Raw genomic sequence first — 12,743 nt, forward strand, 5'->3', positions numbered from 1 at the left:
GTTGAGTTTATTGTGATACAGTTCATTTTGTTTTGTACCCTTTTCGCGAACCCATGTATATTGCGCATGATTTCCGTGATTTTATGACCGAATTTTGTGCAATTCGTCTCATTTGTTAACTTTCTTTGTGCACACTTTTGTTTGCGAGTTCGTGGTCGTGACCATATGAGAAAGTTTACAGTGCCAAGGCCATAGTGATCTTCCGCTGTAGAATATCTGAATTAATTGTGATTCTTAATTATGCTTGACTTTTATAGCAGTTCACTTCAAACAGAAATTTTATTCATTTACCCCGCATTTCCTTTATCATTTAGCTACAATATAACAGGTCAGCAACTGGAAGCAGTTAATTCCATAAATTATCTGGGAGTACGCATTAGGAGTGATTTAAAATGGAATGATCATATAAAGTTGATCGTCGGTAAAGCAGATGCCAAACTGAGATTCATTGGAAGAATCCTAAGGAAATGCAATCCGAAAACAAATTAAATAGGTTACAGTACTCTTGTTCGCCCACTGCTTGAGTACTGCTCAGCAGTGTGGGATCCGTACCAGATAGGGTTGATAGAAGAGATAGAGAGATCCAACGGAGAGCAGCGCGCTTCGTTACAGGATCATTTAGTAATCGCGAAATCGTTACGGAGATGATAGATAAACTCCAGTGGAAGACTCTCTCCGTAGCTTGGTACGGGCTTTTGTTGAAGTTTCGAGAACATACCTTCACCGAGGAGTCTAACAGTATATTCCTGCCTCCTACGTATATCTCGCGAAGAGACCATGAGGATAAAATCAGAGAGATTAGAGCCCACACAGAGGCATACCGACAATCCTTCTTTCCACGAACAATACGAGACTGAAGTAGAACGGAGAACCGATAGAGGTGCTCAAGGTACCCTCCGCCACACACCGTCAGGTGGCTTGCGGAGTATGGATGTAGATGTTAAAAATCAAGGGAATAGCCCCGCTTGCTACTCACGTGTGGTGTGATGACTGTTTTAGTTCTTTTCCTTTCTGTTAGTCTCTCAAGTGAGTGTGAATGTAAGTGTTCGTGATTAAACCATCCTTTGATCATTCCTCTTAAATAGATTATAGTCCTTGCAGGGGACTCCGAAGTAAAGTTCTAGGGTTAATTAATATGTGACGTAATAGATTGCAGGCAACAGCAGCCATCATATTACTCACTACATACGTTCATGTGTGTAATAAAATTTAGCGATCTAATAAATGTTGTTTTGACAGAATTTTTGTTTACGCTCTCACTGCTAAAATGCCACTCTATGCTTCATCCAGCTCTGATGTACGGCACATCCTACTGCTTTCCGTTTGGGCAACAGCTGTATTGAGGCCCATATTCAGATTAATTGTAAAGATCTCCTTAACAATAAAGAAACCTTTCAACGTTAGGATACTGACATATTTATTTCTATTAATCTGTATTCCTGGATTCACTTCAAATCATTCATATACACATTAAATAAGGTTAGTGACAGACTACAGCCTTACAGCATTGCGTGAGTCCGTTATTGTTTAGCCATGCATGGGATCATTACGGCAGAGACAAGAGTGTCATCAGTGGTGTCCCAGGGAAGTGTGAGAGGACAACTTTTGTTCTCTTTATTCGTAAACGACCTGGCGGACAGGGTGAGCAGCAATTTACGTCTGTTTGCTGATGACTCTGTGGTTTACGGGGAAGTGTCATCGTTCAGTGACTGTAGGAACATACAAGATGATTTAGACAAAACTTCTAGTTGGCGTGATTAATGGCACCTTGTTCTAAATGTAGAAGAATGTAAGTTAATGAGGATGTGTAGGAAAAACAGCCCTGTAACGTTCGAATACAATATTAGTAGGCTGCAACTTGACACAGCCACTTCGATTAAATATTTAGAAGTACTGTTACAAAGCGATATGAAATGGAATGAGCACGTCAGATTGGTAGTAAGGATGGCAAATGCTCCACTTAGTTTTATTGGGAGAATTTTGGGAAAGTTTATAAACAAATAGCATTCCGTCTTCAGGCCACAAGTGGCCCATCGAGACCATCCGACCGCCGTGTCATTCTTAGGTGAGGATACTGGTAGGAGGGGCGTGTGGTCAGCACACCGCTCTCCCGGCCGTTATGATGGTCTTCTTTGACCGGAGCCGCTACTATTCTGTCGAGTAGCTCTTCAATTGGCATCACGAGGCTGAGTGCACCCCGAAAAACGACAACAGCGCATGGCGGCTGGATGCTCACCCATCCAAGTGCCGGCCACACCCGACAGCGCTTAACTTCGGTGATCTCACGGGAACCGGTGTATTTGGGAAAGTTTAGCTCGTTCACAAAGGGAACGGTATAAAGAACGGTTGTACTTCACGTTCCTGAGTACTGCTCGAGTGCTGGGGCTCCCACCAGGTCGGATTAATGGAACACATCGAAACAAATCAGAGGCAGTCAGCTAGATTTGTTACTGGTAGGTTCGATCAGCAACCGAGATTGACGGAGATGCTTCGCGAGCTCAGATGGGATCCCTGGATGGAAGACGATGCTCTTTCCGCAAGGCACTATTGCGCAAATTTAAAGAACCGGCATCTGATGCCTACTGCAGAACGATTCCACTGCCGCCAACCTACACTTCGTGTAAGAACCGTGAACAAGAGGTACGAGAAATCAGGTCTCGTACGAGGGTTTTAGACAATCGATTTTCCCTCGCTGTGTTTGACTGTGGAACATGAAAGGAAATGGCTAGTAGTGCTACAACGTACCCTCCGCCAGGCACCGTACGGCGGTTTGCAGAGTATATGGTTTGATGTAAATATTGGTATGCATGCGGTAGCATATGTTCCTAGTATGTTCCAAAAAGCCATGCATAAAAACGAGATTTTCCGGTGCTCATGCCTCGGCTACTATTGGTGATAAAAGGTAGGGGTCAAGTGTTTTGGCTAGCCCTTGGACCAGGAACCATTTGTACACCAAGCAGTACAGGCCCAAAGTATGACTATGACGCACTTCTTCCTGGTTAGGCAGATCGAGCAAATCGGTGGGTTCTTTTGCATTTGATGTGGTCTACGGAGGGCTTCATGGAACTCACGGTGGCGCCACTAGTTCACGAGCGGTTCTTCGGAAGACCTTCAAAAACGCTTTTTTTTTTTTTTTTTTTTTTTTTTACTGACTTTTCGCCGTCACCGTCGGACCAAAACCCACTCAAGGATTGCTAGACGGCTTCGCACAGTAAATGTCCCAAATTTTTACAGTATGCTTCTAAGATCCTGATCTCGAACTACCTGGAAAATTTTCTTGATCTTTATCCGTTTCGGAGATACAAAGGTTAAAAATTATCCTGCTTATACTCGTAAAATACGTATGTAAAATCCGATGTGAGGCGAAAACATAGTTTATAAAGTGAGGAAGCAAGAACAAATATGGTGTAAAGTAACTACGTTATCTTCTGAGAACCCTATGTCGTAGTGCTGAAGCGGATGCAAAATCTTTTTGCACATAAAATCCTGTCTGATGTGTAAAATTAGTTCTGTGTTATTTCAGTTTCACGTAAGTAAACTGCCTAAATTTACTGACCAATATATTTCTTTTCACAGCGGTTACATGCAGCCAGGAAAAGAATCGAAGCAGCGGAAAAATGACTCTGTCAGACCACAAAAGAATGCGAATATGTTCCTGTCTATTTAAAAAAAAACTGTGACTGAAAAGTGGAGTACAGGCTGCTACATTCTACTTTCCTCAGCGCTTTTAAAAATTTAGGCATGCGAACGTATTCGCGCTTTTTTTATGCTGAGAGAGAAGAAGACAGTAGTAGTAGCAAAGAAACGGAGAAGTGATACATACTAGAAGATAGTACTTGCGTTGTAGAAAGTGTGGAAGAGGCAGTGGGAGTGTGAGAGTAAGAGGGCGACACGGTGCAATAGAATATAGTTGACAGTGAGTGGACAGCATTAGGAAAAGCGTGAAGGAGACAGTGTCAGGGAGGAGGAATAAAGAGAAAGAGGAAGTGGAAGAGGGCTAGAGTCAGTGATTGTGAGAGAAAGAGTATATGACAATGACAACAAGGGGGAGAGAGATAGTGATAGTCAGAAGAGAATCGAGCAATAAGAATGAATGAATGAGATAGTAGCAGTAAGAGAGAGCAAGAGGGCGACAGTGACAGCGAGAGAAGACTGTAGTAGTAGTAGTACATAATTGGGGGGGGGAGGGGGGGGACTGTGCCTGTGACACTGGACACAATGACAGAGAGACGCAAAGAAATAATGAGTTGGGCTGAATAAGTAAGTGAGAAAGGACACTTAGGAGTGGATGGTTATGAGCGACTTACAGCAGTGGACTAGAAGGTGAGAGAGTGTTACAGTTAGGAGATCCTGTGGGTGTCTTAGGTGAATTGCATTTTTTAAAAAAAGCACGCATGTGTTCGCATGTCAAAATTTTTAGGAAAATTTGTAAAGGTGCTGAGTAAAGTAGAATGAGGCAGCTGTTTTAAACAAACAGGAACATATTCGGATTTTTGGTGCTCCGATAGGAGCGTTTTTCCGCTGGCAGATTAAGGAACTAAGGCCGGTATTACACTATCAAATTTCTTTGTCAAATATCTTTGTCCAATATCTTTGTCAAAGATATTTGATGGTGTAATAGGGAACCTTGTCAAATGTCGTCTAATATTCGATCACATCTAGGGCCTCGCTGTAGATTTGATCAAAGAAGTCGCTTGTCTTCTGATCACTGCAATGTGACATATTACCACGTGGAGCGCTAGCATCGCTGTAGCGTTCTGTCGTCTGTAGTGTTTTTATAAACATTGCTGGTAAATACAACTGGTATGTGCCGACAACTACAAAATTAATAGAAATGTATGAAGCTGATGAGGCGCTTTACAACGTTAGGCACCCTGAATACAAAAATAAAATAAGAAGATTGGAGACGAGACCTGACCTGACCTAACCTAACCCTCTCCTGTAGCAAGGAATCGGAGTGTTACAGTGAGCCTGTCTTCTGCAGATGTAGCAATTCTTAAGTGAATATTGTGCTTTGTGATATGAGGATACACTTCACTGAGCACATACAGAAATGTATGCTCATCCATTCTTAAGTAATTGATGTACGACTTGACGTCCTCCACTATAAGCTCACGTAACAAGTTTTGTTGAATGCTTTTATCGTGTCGTCGTAAAACCCACGGCTTCACCCAGGTATGTTTCCTTCCCCCCCCCCCCCCCCCCCCGCTTCTCTTCCGCAGGTGCACACAGTGCAATTGTGGTACATGAATGCAACTGCTGCGGATAATAACAAGTTGTTGTTGTCAGCCATCTTGAGCTTTGACGAAAAATATGATGACAGTGTAATACCCCTTCTAGCGCTACGTCAAAGATCTTTGACAAATATATTTGACGGAATACATGATCACATCTTTGATCAGAACTTTGACAAAGAAATTTGATAGTGTAATACCGGCCTAACCACTAGTGTATCCAAGAACAGCACGTAGCATAATGGGATATCAAGTTCTAACTTCCTCTGAAAAGTGATTCACTCACGCAGCCGGAGCGTGCTGAGTGCTCCGGTGCGAAAGTTGGAGGAACAGCTGAACAGAATTAACCTCGCACGACCTCCGTTTTCGCCGAATTCTTGCGCGCCGCCCCTCCCCGGCTTCTCTGCCTCCCCACTCTCTCCCCTCCCGGCCGCCCCCACCCGCACCTACGTCATAGCGACGCGTAAAGCAAACTGTAGCCGCGTGCTACGCTCTGCGGGGAATTACCGCGTAATTGGCAAGAATTGCCGACGCCCACAGCGGCGCCTCGCCGGACCGACTGGACTCTCTTTCTCCGTCCCGGAGCCAACAAGGCGAAAGAAAGCGAGTGCGGGAAGGGGGCCAGGCGCTGGGTGCCGGTGCGGAGTTGCTGCCCGCTGCGGCAGTCTCTTCCCGCAGAGGCTGCGCGTACCACGGCGCGAGCCGGCGCGAACGCAACCGCAGCAGCAGCTGATAAAAAGGACAGGACGCGCGCTGCGCCCAAGATAATACACTGCCGACCGGCGGCGAGTGCGCTACACTAGCGCCAGCTCCCGGAGATGCCTGCAACGGGTAAGTCACCACAATACTGTCTCCTCGCAGTGCTCTCTTTGTCCGCCCCTGTAGACGATGCGTAAGTTCACTGCCGGCATCCCATCCACTTCTCACTCAAGGCTTAACCGCAGTGACATTCGTGGGTAATTATATAAATGATGCACATACCTTCTTTCCTTCTCGGATGGGCTAACGAAGGACCACGTACCAATTTTAATTAATTACTCTCTCTTCTTTTCTTCCAGTACTGTTTCATCTGTTCACTGTTTTTTCTCTTCCTGCCATCTCATCACTTCAGAGAACGCTATGGTCGCAGGTTCGAATCCTGCCTCGGGCATGGATGTGTGTGATGTACTTAGGTTAGCTAGGTTGAAGTAGTTCTAAGTTCTAGGGGACTGATGACCTCAGCTGTTAAGTCCCATAGTGCTCAGAGCCATTTGAACCATTTTTGAACTTCAGAGAATGACTCTTTCGTGATCTGTCAAACGAATTTGACTGTGTAAATCACAATATCCTTTTAAGTAATTTATAATATTACGGTAAAACGGGGAATGCTGCAAAATGGTTCAAGTCCTATATCGCTGACAGAAAACAAAGAGTGTCAATAAGAAAGGGACGTATAAACTGTCAGGCACCATCCAACTGAGAACCAATAACGTGTGGTGTCCCCCATGGTTCCGTCTTAGGGCCCTTACTTTTTCTTGCGTGTATCAATGACGCTTCATCAGCAACATTACCAGAGGCCAAGTTTGATTTGTTTGCAGGTGATACAAACATTGCAAATATGCCGGCCGCTGTGGCCGAGCGGTTCTAGGCACTTCAGTCCGGAATCACGTGCTGCTACGGTCACACGTTCGAATCCTTCCTCGGCCATGGCTGTGTGTGATGTCCTTAGGTTAGTTAGGTTTAAGTAGTTCTAAGTCTAGGGGACTGATGACCTCAGATGTTAAGTCCCATAGTGCTTAGAGCCATTTGAACCATTATTGAACAAACATTGCAGTAAGTGGTAAATCAAGTGTAGCCTTAGAAAGATCGGCTAATGAAATTTTCATGGATATTAATATATGGTTCCTAGCCATTTCCCTGTCACCAAACCTTGAAAAAACTGTATGCAGTTCATAGCTTGCAAAAGATTTTCTGCCTGTATATGTCTAAAATGTGACAAGCAGATAGAAGAAGTTGATAATACTAAATTATTGGGATTAGAGCTTGATAATAAATTTAATTGAGATGACCTGATTACAGAATTGCTTAAACGTCTAAAAATCTCTATTGGCTAAGCAAATGTCTCCAGAAATAGGTGATAAAAAAATAAAAATAACCAGCATATTATGATACATTCTCTCCATAATGTCACACGGGATTACTTTCTAGGGTAGTTCATCAAGCCAAGCCAAAGTTTCTCGAGCCCGGAAACGTGAAATACGAATTATTTGTGGTGTGAACTTAACGACGTCCAGCAGAGGGCTGTTTAAGGAACTGGAGATACTAATTACTGCTTCCCAATGTATTTTTTCATTAATGAAATTTGTCATTATTTTCAAACCAACAGCTCAGTTCATTGAATCAATACCACAAGTATGAATAGCTTCCACAGAGATTTAAAGTTATTTATTTTGGCTAAGAAAAGTGTCCACTATTCAGTAATACACATTTTCAATAACATGCCAGCAGCCATAAAAAGTTCAAATAATAATAAAGTTCAGTTTTAGAAGGGTTTAAGAGATTTATTGGTGGCCAACTCTGTCCACGCCAGTGATGATGAATTTCATAGCAGAACCAGTTAAACCCATGAACGTTATTAATAATATAACATAGTGTGAATATTGCGTGCAAACTGACTTCTGTACAAAGTGCTATAAAATGTTTTTTATTTTTTTTTTAAATTTCATAATGCATGGTTACAATAGCCTAAGAATTATCACATGCACATAAGTGTATTGAAAATTTGATTTTTGGTGACAAATTTAATGTACTTTTAACTGTAAATGTGCTTAAGACTTATTTTGACCGGTTCCATACCCACAATGGCAGTCTCACTTTTGATCTGTGGAGGGTACATGTTCTTATTCTGTAAATATTAATTCTAGACATTCTCTTGTCTCTAGTTCCGGTATAGGCCCTTTCCATACTCTTGTAGCGATTTTTTCCAAATCGTATTTTGGATTACGTCCCCAAGATTTTTAAATTTTGTAGCCTTCACTCTTTGACCGATATCTCTTTTCAGAAATTTCGGTGCATATCTAATGTTTGTCGATAATGCAATTTTTCTTCTCCAGAAATTCTTAAGCAGAACGTACTGGTTATTTATCTGAAGGACTGATCTGTATTACAGCAGATGTCACTTTTCTGAAAGTATAACGAAGTCATCTGTAAATGCGAGACAGCTTATTCCAATACTAGGTGACAAACTCGGCGTTGCCCGGGTATTCATTTTGCAAGTTTTCTGTTACAAACGAAAACAAAAAACGAACTGTGTTTGTAGGATAATGGCTCTGAGCACTATGGGACTTAACTTCTGAGGTCATCAGTCCCCTAGAACTTAGAACTACCTAAACCTAACTAACCTAAGGACATCACACACATCCATGCCCGAGGCAGGATTCGAACCTGCGACCTTAGCGGTCGTGCGGTACCAGACTGTAGCTCCTAGAGCCGCTCGGCCACCTCGGCCGGCTGTAGGATAATGTCCCGAACAGTTTCTGTATGCTGGGCGCAGCTGTTTCACGTGTCTACAACGCGATTTTGTAAACGCCACTTTGACAACACCTCTTCATAGCTCTGGAGATGGCGACTGTTTTCGTCTTCAGCTGTTTGAGCTTCGCCGTTGAAACGTGTGAAAGGTGCTGCCAGGTGTCAGGGATTTCCTTAAGTTGAATCGACTGCAGGAGTGTCTTAAGGGTAGGGAACAAATGTATTAAAGCTTCACGTATGATGCGGCATTTTTTCACGGGTCAGAGTGTAAATGACGTCGTGTCACTTGATCTATGTGTCGTACAACGATATATTTGTGTAGGTATATTTAGCGGCTTACATGGATACTCACTGCAAAATGTGTTACGAATAGAGTTAGTAGCAAAGAAGTAATAAATTTAAACGTCATGCACAATGCGGCAGTTTTTCACGCATATCAGTATTTATGACATCATGTCTGCTGAACCCTGTGTGGTACCATGATGTAATTCTGTCTGTGCATTTAGCTCCGTATGTAGATACTGTCTACGAAATTTATTGCGAATACAGTTAGTAGCACGAATGTAATAAATTTGTACGTACATTTTTGTAATATGTATAAATTTCTTTTTCCTCTTTCCAGCCTTATTGGTGAAGTCTTATATTCATTCAGTTTTTCATTCCAAAGTATCAGGTTTTTTTTTCTGGAACATTGTTAAAATGAATTTGGCATTGGCCACCACCTTGCCGTACACCTCTGTTCATTTCAAAGGATTGAGATATTTCTCCAATAAATTTCACTTTACATTGTACTGAAGTTTTTCACAAATTAGATTTGCTAATTCGAAGTTTACACCAAATTCTCGGATTTATTTACCTACAGTGTCTCTCTCAATAGAATCAAAGACTTTTTCAAATCAACAAACATTGCTACTTTGTCTTTTCAATGTCGTAATCAGCAGCATAATCTGCCTTTCCTAAAAGCACTTTAACATTCACCGAAATGACTGTCCACTGTTGTTTCTAATCCGTTTGGTAGAATCTTGGAAAATATTTAATATGCAACTGGTATTTATTTCCATGTCTTTTATTTTACACGCTCACCGGACAAAATATTTATCCACACCTAACTGTTATCTTTGGAGAGTTGTACATTGTGTCGAACTGTCAGCAAGTCATCATGCGAATCGACCGTCCCCCTGAAGTAAGCCATGGAAATGAAGTAGTGCCCTTGTGCCATAGGGTTGCGTGGATCGACGAAGAGACGTGTCAGGGACGGCAGAGACCAGCTCTCCTATTTGGACGCGCCACCGTGGATGAAGTTGCCCGATTTGTTAGTGTATCAGTGTGGACTGTCTAACGTGTCTGCAAGGAATGGTGTGCCACTATCAGTCATGTAACACGGCCTGAAGACAGTGCTCGTAAAACGATAATAACGACGGGGACCGTGACGAGTGTCATACCTTGACGATGACAATAGGATTCCAACTCGACAGGAATTGTGACTGTCAGTGGATGCACGTCCATCTCAACCAGATGTTGAACAAACACGGGTATTCTCCTAGATAAACTGAAGTTTTGTGGCATTGAGAACGTAGGTTTCAAGTGCTACTCTGAGATGCATAGTTTGGCAGAGGAGTGGAATTCATCGGGGGGCCACATCAGACCAGTCAAAAACTGACGACAAAAAAAGGCATTAATGGTATAGCCATCTAAAGGATAATATCATACGTAACCAAAAGAATGCAGAAAGCTGTGCTTAGTAATTCAACCAATGTAGTCCATGGACATTATTCTGACTGGGAGAAATCACATCTCGGGTCCCCTCAATATTAGGTTCAATCTTGTTCCTCATACATGTAAACGGTCTTCGGTCTAATATACAACAAGAAGAATCAGCTTTTTTTTGCAGATGTAATCAGTCCATGCATGCATGCAGAAACAGAAGAAACGGTAAACTAGGTCTTTAGAAGTATCGCTGATTGGTTTTCTGTGGATGGTCACACCCTTAGTTTGAAAAAGACACAACATATTCAGTTCCGCGCATCTAGGGATACTACGCCAACACGTAACACACGGTGAAAAAATAATAGATAGTGCGGATACTTCAAAATTCTTAGGTGCCCATACTGATGAGAATTTAAGCTGGGCCGCGCGAGATTAGCCGAGCGGTCTGGGGCGCTACAGTCATGGACTGTGCGGCTGGTCACGGCGGAGTTCGGGTCCTCCCTCGGGCATGGGTGTGTGTGTTTGTACTTAGGATAATTTGGGTTAAGTAGTGTGTAAGCTTAGGGACTGATGACCTCAGCAGTTAAGTCCCATAAGATTTCACACACATTTGAACATTTAAGCTGGGGAGAGACAAATCAGTAAGTCGACATATTTGCATTCAATAATGCCATACGGTATAATGATATGAGGAAAACTATCTTTAAGAATGAAACTATTAATTTTAATTTTAATAATCAATAGCCTCAGTTGCACCGTTTACCTAGAATTTACCTAGGTTTCAGTCGCGATAACCCAACCTCTTCAGAATAACAGTAACTGCAGTTTGTTCATAGTGGACATTGTCAGTCTAAAATTACAAATCCACAAATTATCGTCAGGCTGTAAAACTTATCTGGAACTGCCTCGGCCCCACTTTGCGACCGCGATGCAGCAGCCACGAGTGCTGTACTGGAACTCCAATTTGTTTAAGCTCACACGGCTTTGGTGAAAACCGTCAGCTCAACGACAGACAGTTACAGTACCAGAAATCAGTGCGGACACCATTTATAAATTGCAGTATTAGATGAATGGACAATGTGCTGGCTGACCTTGCCAAGTTGAGAATCCGTGGGTGGAACAAAAAAGCTGAGAACAGAGAGATATCGATGAAGATTGTTGAGGAGGCCAAGGCCCACCAAGGTCTGTAGTGCCGAAGAACAAGAAGTATTATAAAGCAAAACATATCGCCGAAAACAAAACAGGAGCTTCCTTCGCAAGCCTTGTCCTGTAGCCGACATAACTAACATTATCGACACGTCATTCACTCCGTAGTGCTGCCAACCTGTGAATTATTTGATACGATCCTCATACCTCCACTTGTAAGCATATTTATTTTTGTTGTCACAGTCTAGCTGCAGGAGCATCCTACACCAACGGTACTAATGAGTAGTTTGTTCACTTCGTGGATATCTACTAATCCGTTTCCGTAAGGCCAGGAACTTAAAACACGCTAATATGTGTTCATCTCTAGTATTTCACCTGCAAAGAATGCAGATGTCATGACCAACAGTTTCTGATCACCAGAGCGCGCGTAAGTGGCATGTGAAACATTGCGCAACTGAGTCATCGGGTGAGGACATGTGACGGTCGCTCACGAGTCCGCCAGATGGGGATCTTAATTACGGAGACCGCCTCTGGCACGATTCCAGGGGATTTTGCTATGTACTGGCACCGGATTTCCTTGTATCCCTTGTCTCACTTTGTCATCAGCGCAATAAGCAAACTCTTACGCTCTATGGACAGTCATCGCAAACAGTTACACTTGGCACAGTTATCGCTTTACGTAAAGGCACAGCGTCCAATGAGTACTATCAAATGGAACGTTTATTTTTATGCTTAACTGTTCTAAGTTAACTGTCCGTTGATGTAAGCCGACCCGTGCAATGCTCGTTACTTTCACGCGACAACATTTGAAAAGTACGGCTTGTTGATGCAGGACGAGCAAATATAATGCTCATTACACTGATACGAACATCAGGATAAAATGACTCATACTGATTATAAGACGAACGAGTGCAATACTCACTGTTTTTATGATATGATAAGTAAGATATCATTCTAGTGGGCCACTGTGCACGAGGACAACGCCGACACGGTGAAGTGAGCCAGCTGGGAATCCAACCGTTTGTATCTGTTTTTGGTGGGTCGCCTAACCAGCACAAGTTGTACGGCAAGATAAAGGGTCTAGAAACGTAAGTCAAGACTGAGATTTATCTGTTATAATGACTGGCATGAATCGCAATGAGATTAATA

The 12,743-nt window shown here is 42.7% G+C and overlaps 1 protein-coding gene across 1 annotated transcript in view; it reads left to right on the forward strand.

Annotated features, from left to right (window-relative positions):
* The first annotated feature begins 5,738 nt into the window (after positions 1 to 5,738).
* LOC124616245 (protein unc-13 homolog 4B-like) overlaps positions 5,739 to 12,743 on the forward strand; it is a 191,123-nt gene continuing 184,118 nt past the window's right edge. The window contains exon 1 of the mRNA XM_047144552.1: positions 5,739 to 6,065. Within this exon, the coding sequence (XP_047000508.1) occupies positions 6,053 to 6,065 (13 nt within the window). The 5' untranslated portion in view covers positions 5,739 to 6,052. The remainder of the gene's footprint in view (positions 6,066 to 12,743) is intronic.

The sequence above is a fragment of the Schistocerca americana genome, chromosome 1 (assembly GCF_021461395.2).
Source record: "Schistocerca americana isolate TAMUIC-IGC-003095 chromosome 1, iqSchAmer2.1, whole genome shotgun sequence".
NCBI lineage: Eukaryota > Metazoa > Arthropoda > Insecta > Orthoptera > Acrididae > Schistocerca > Schistocerca americana.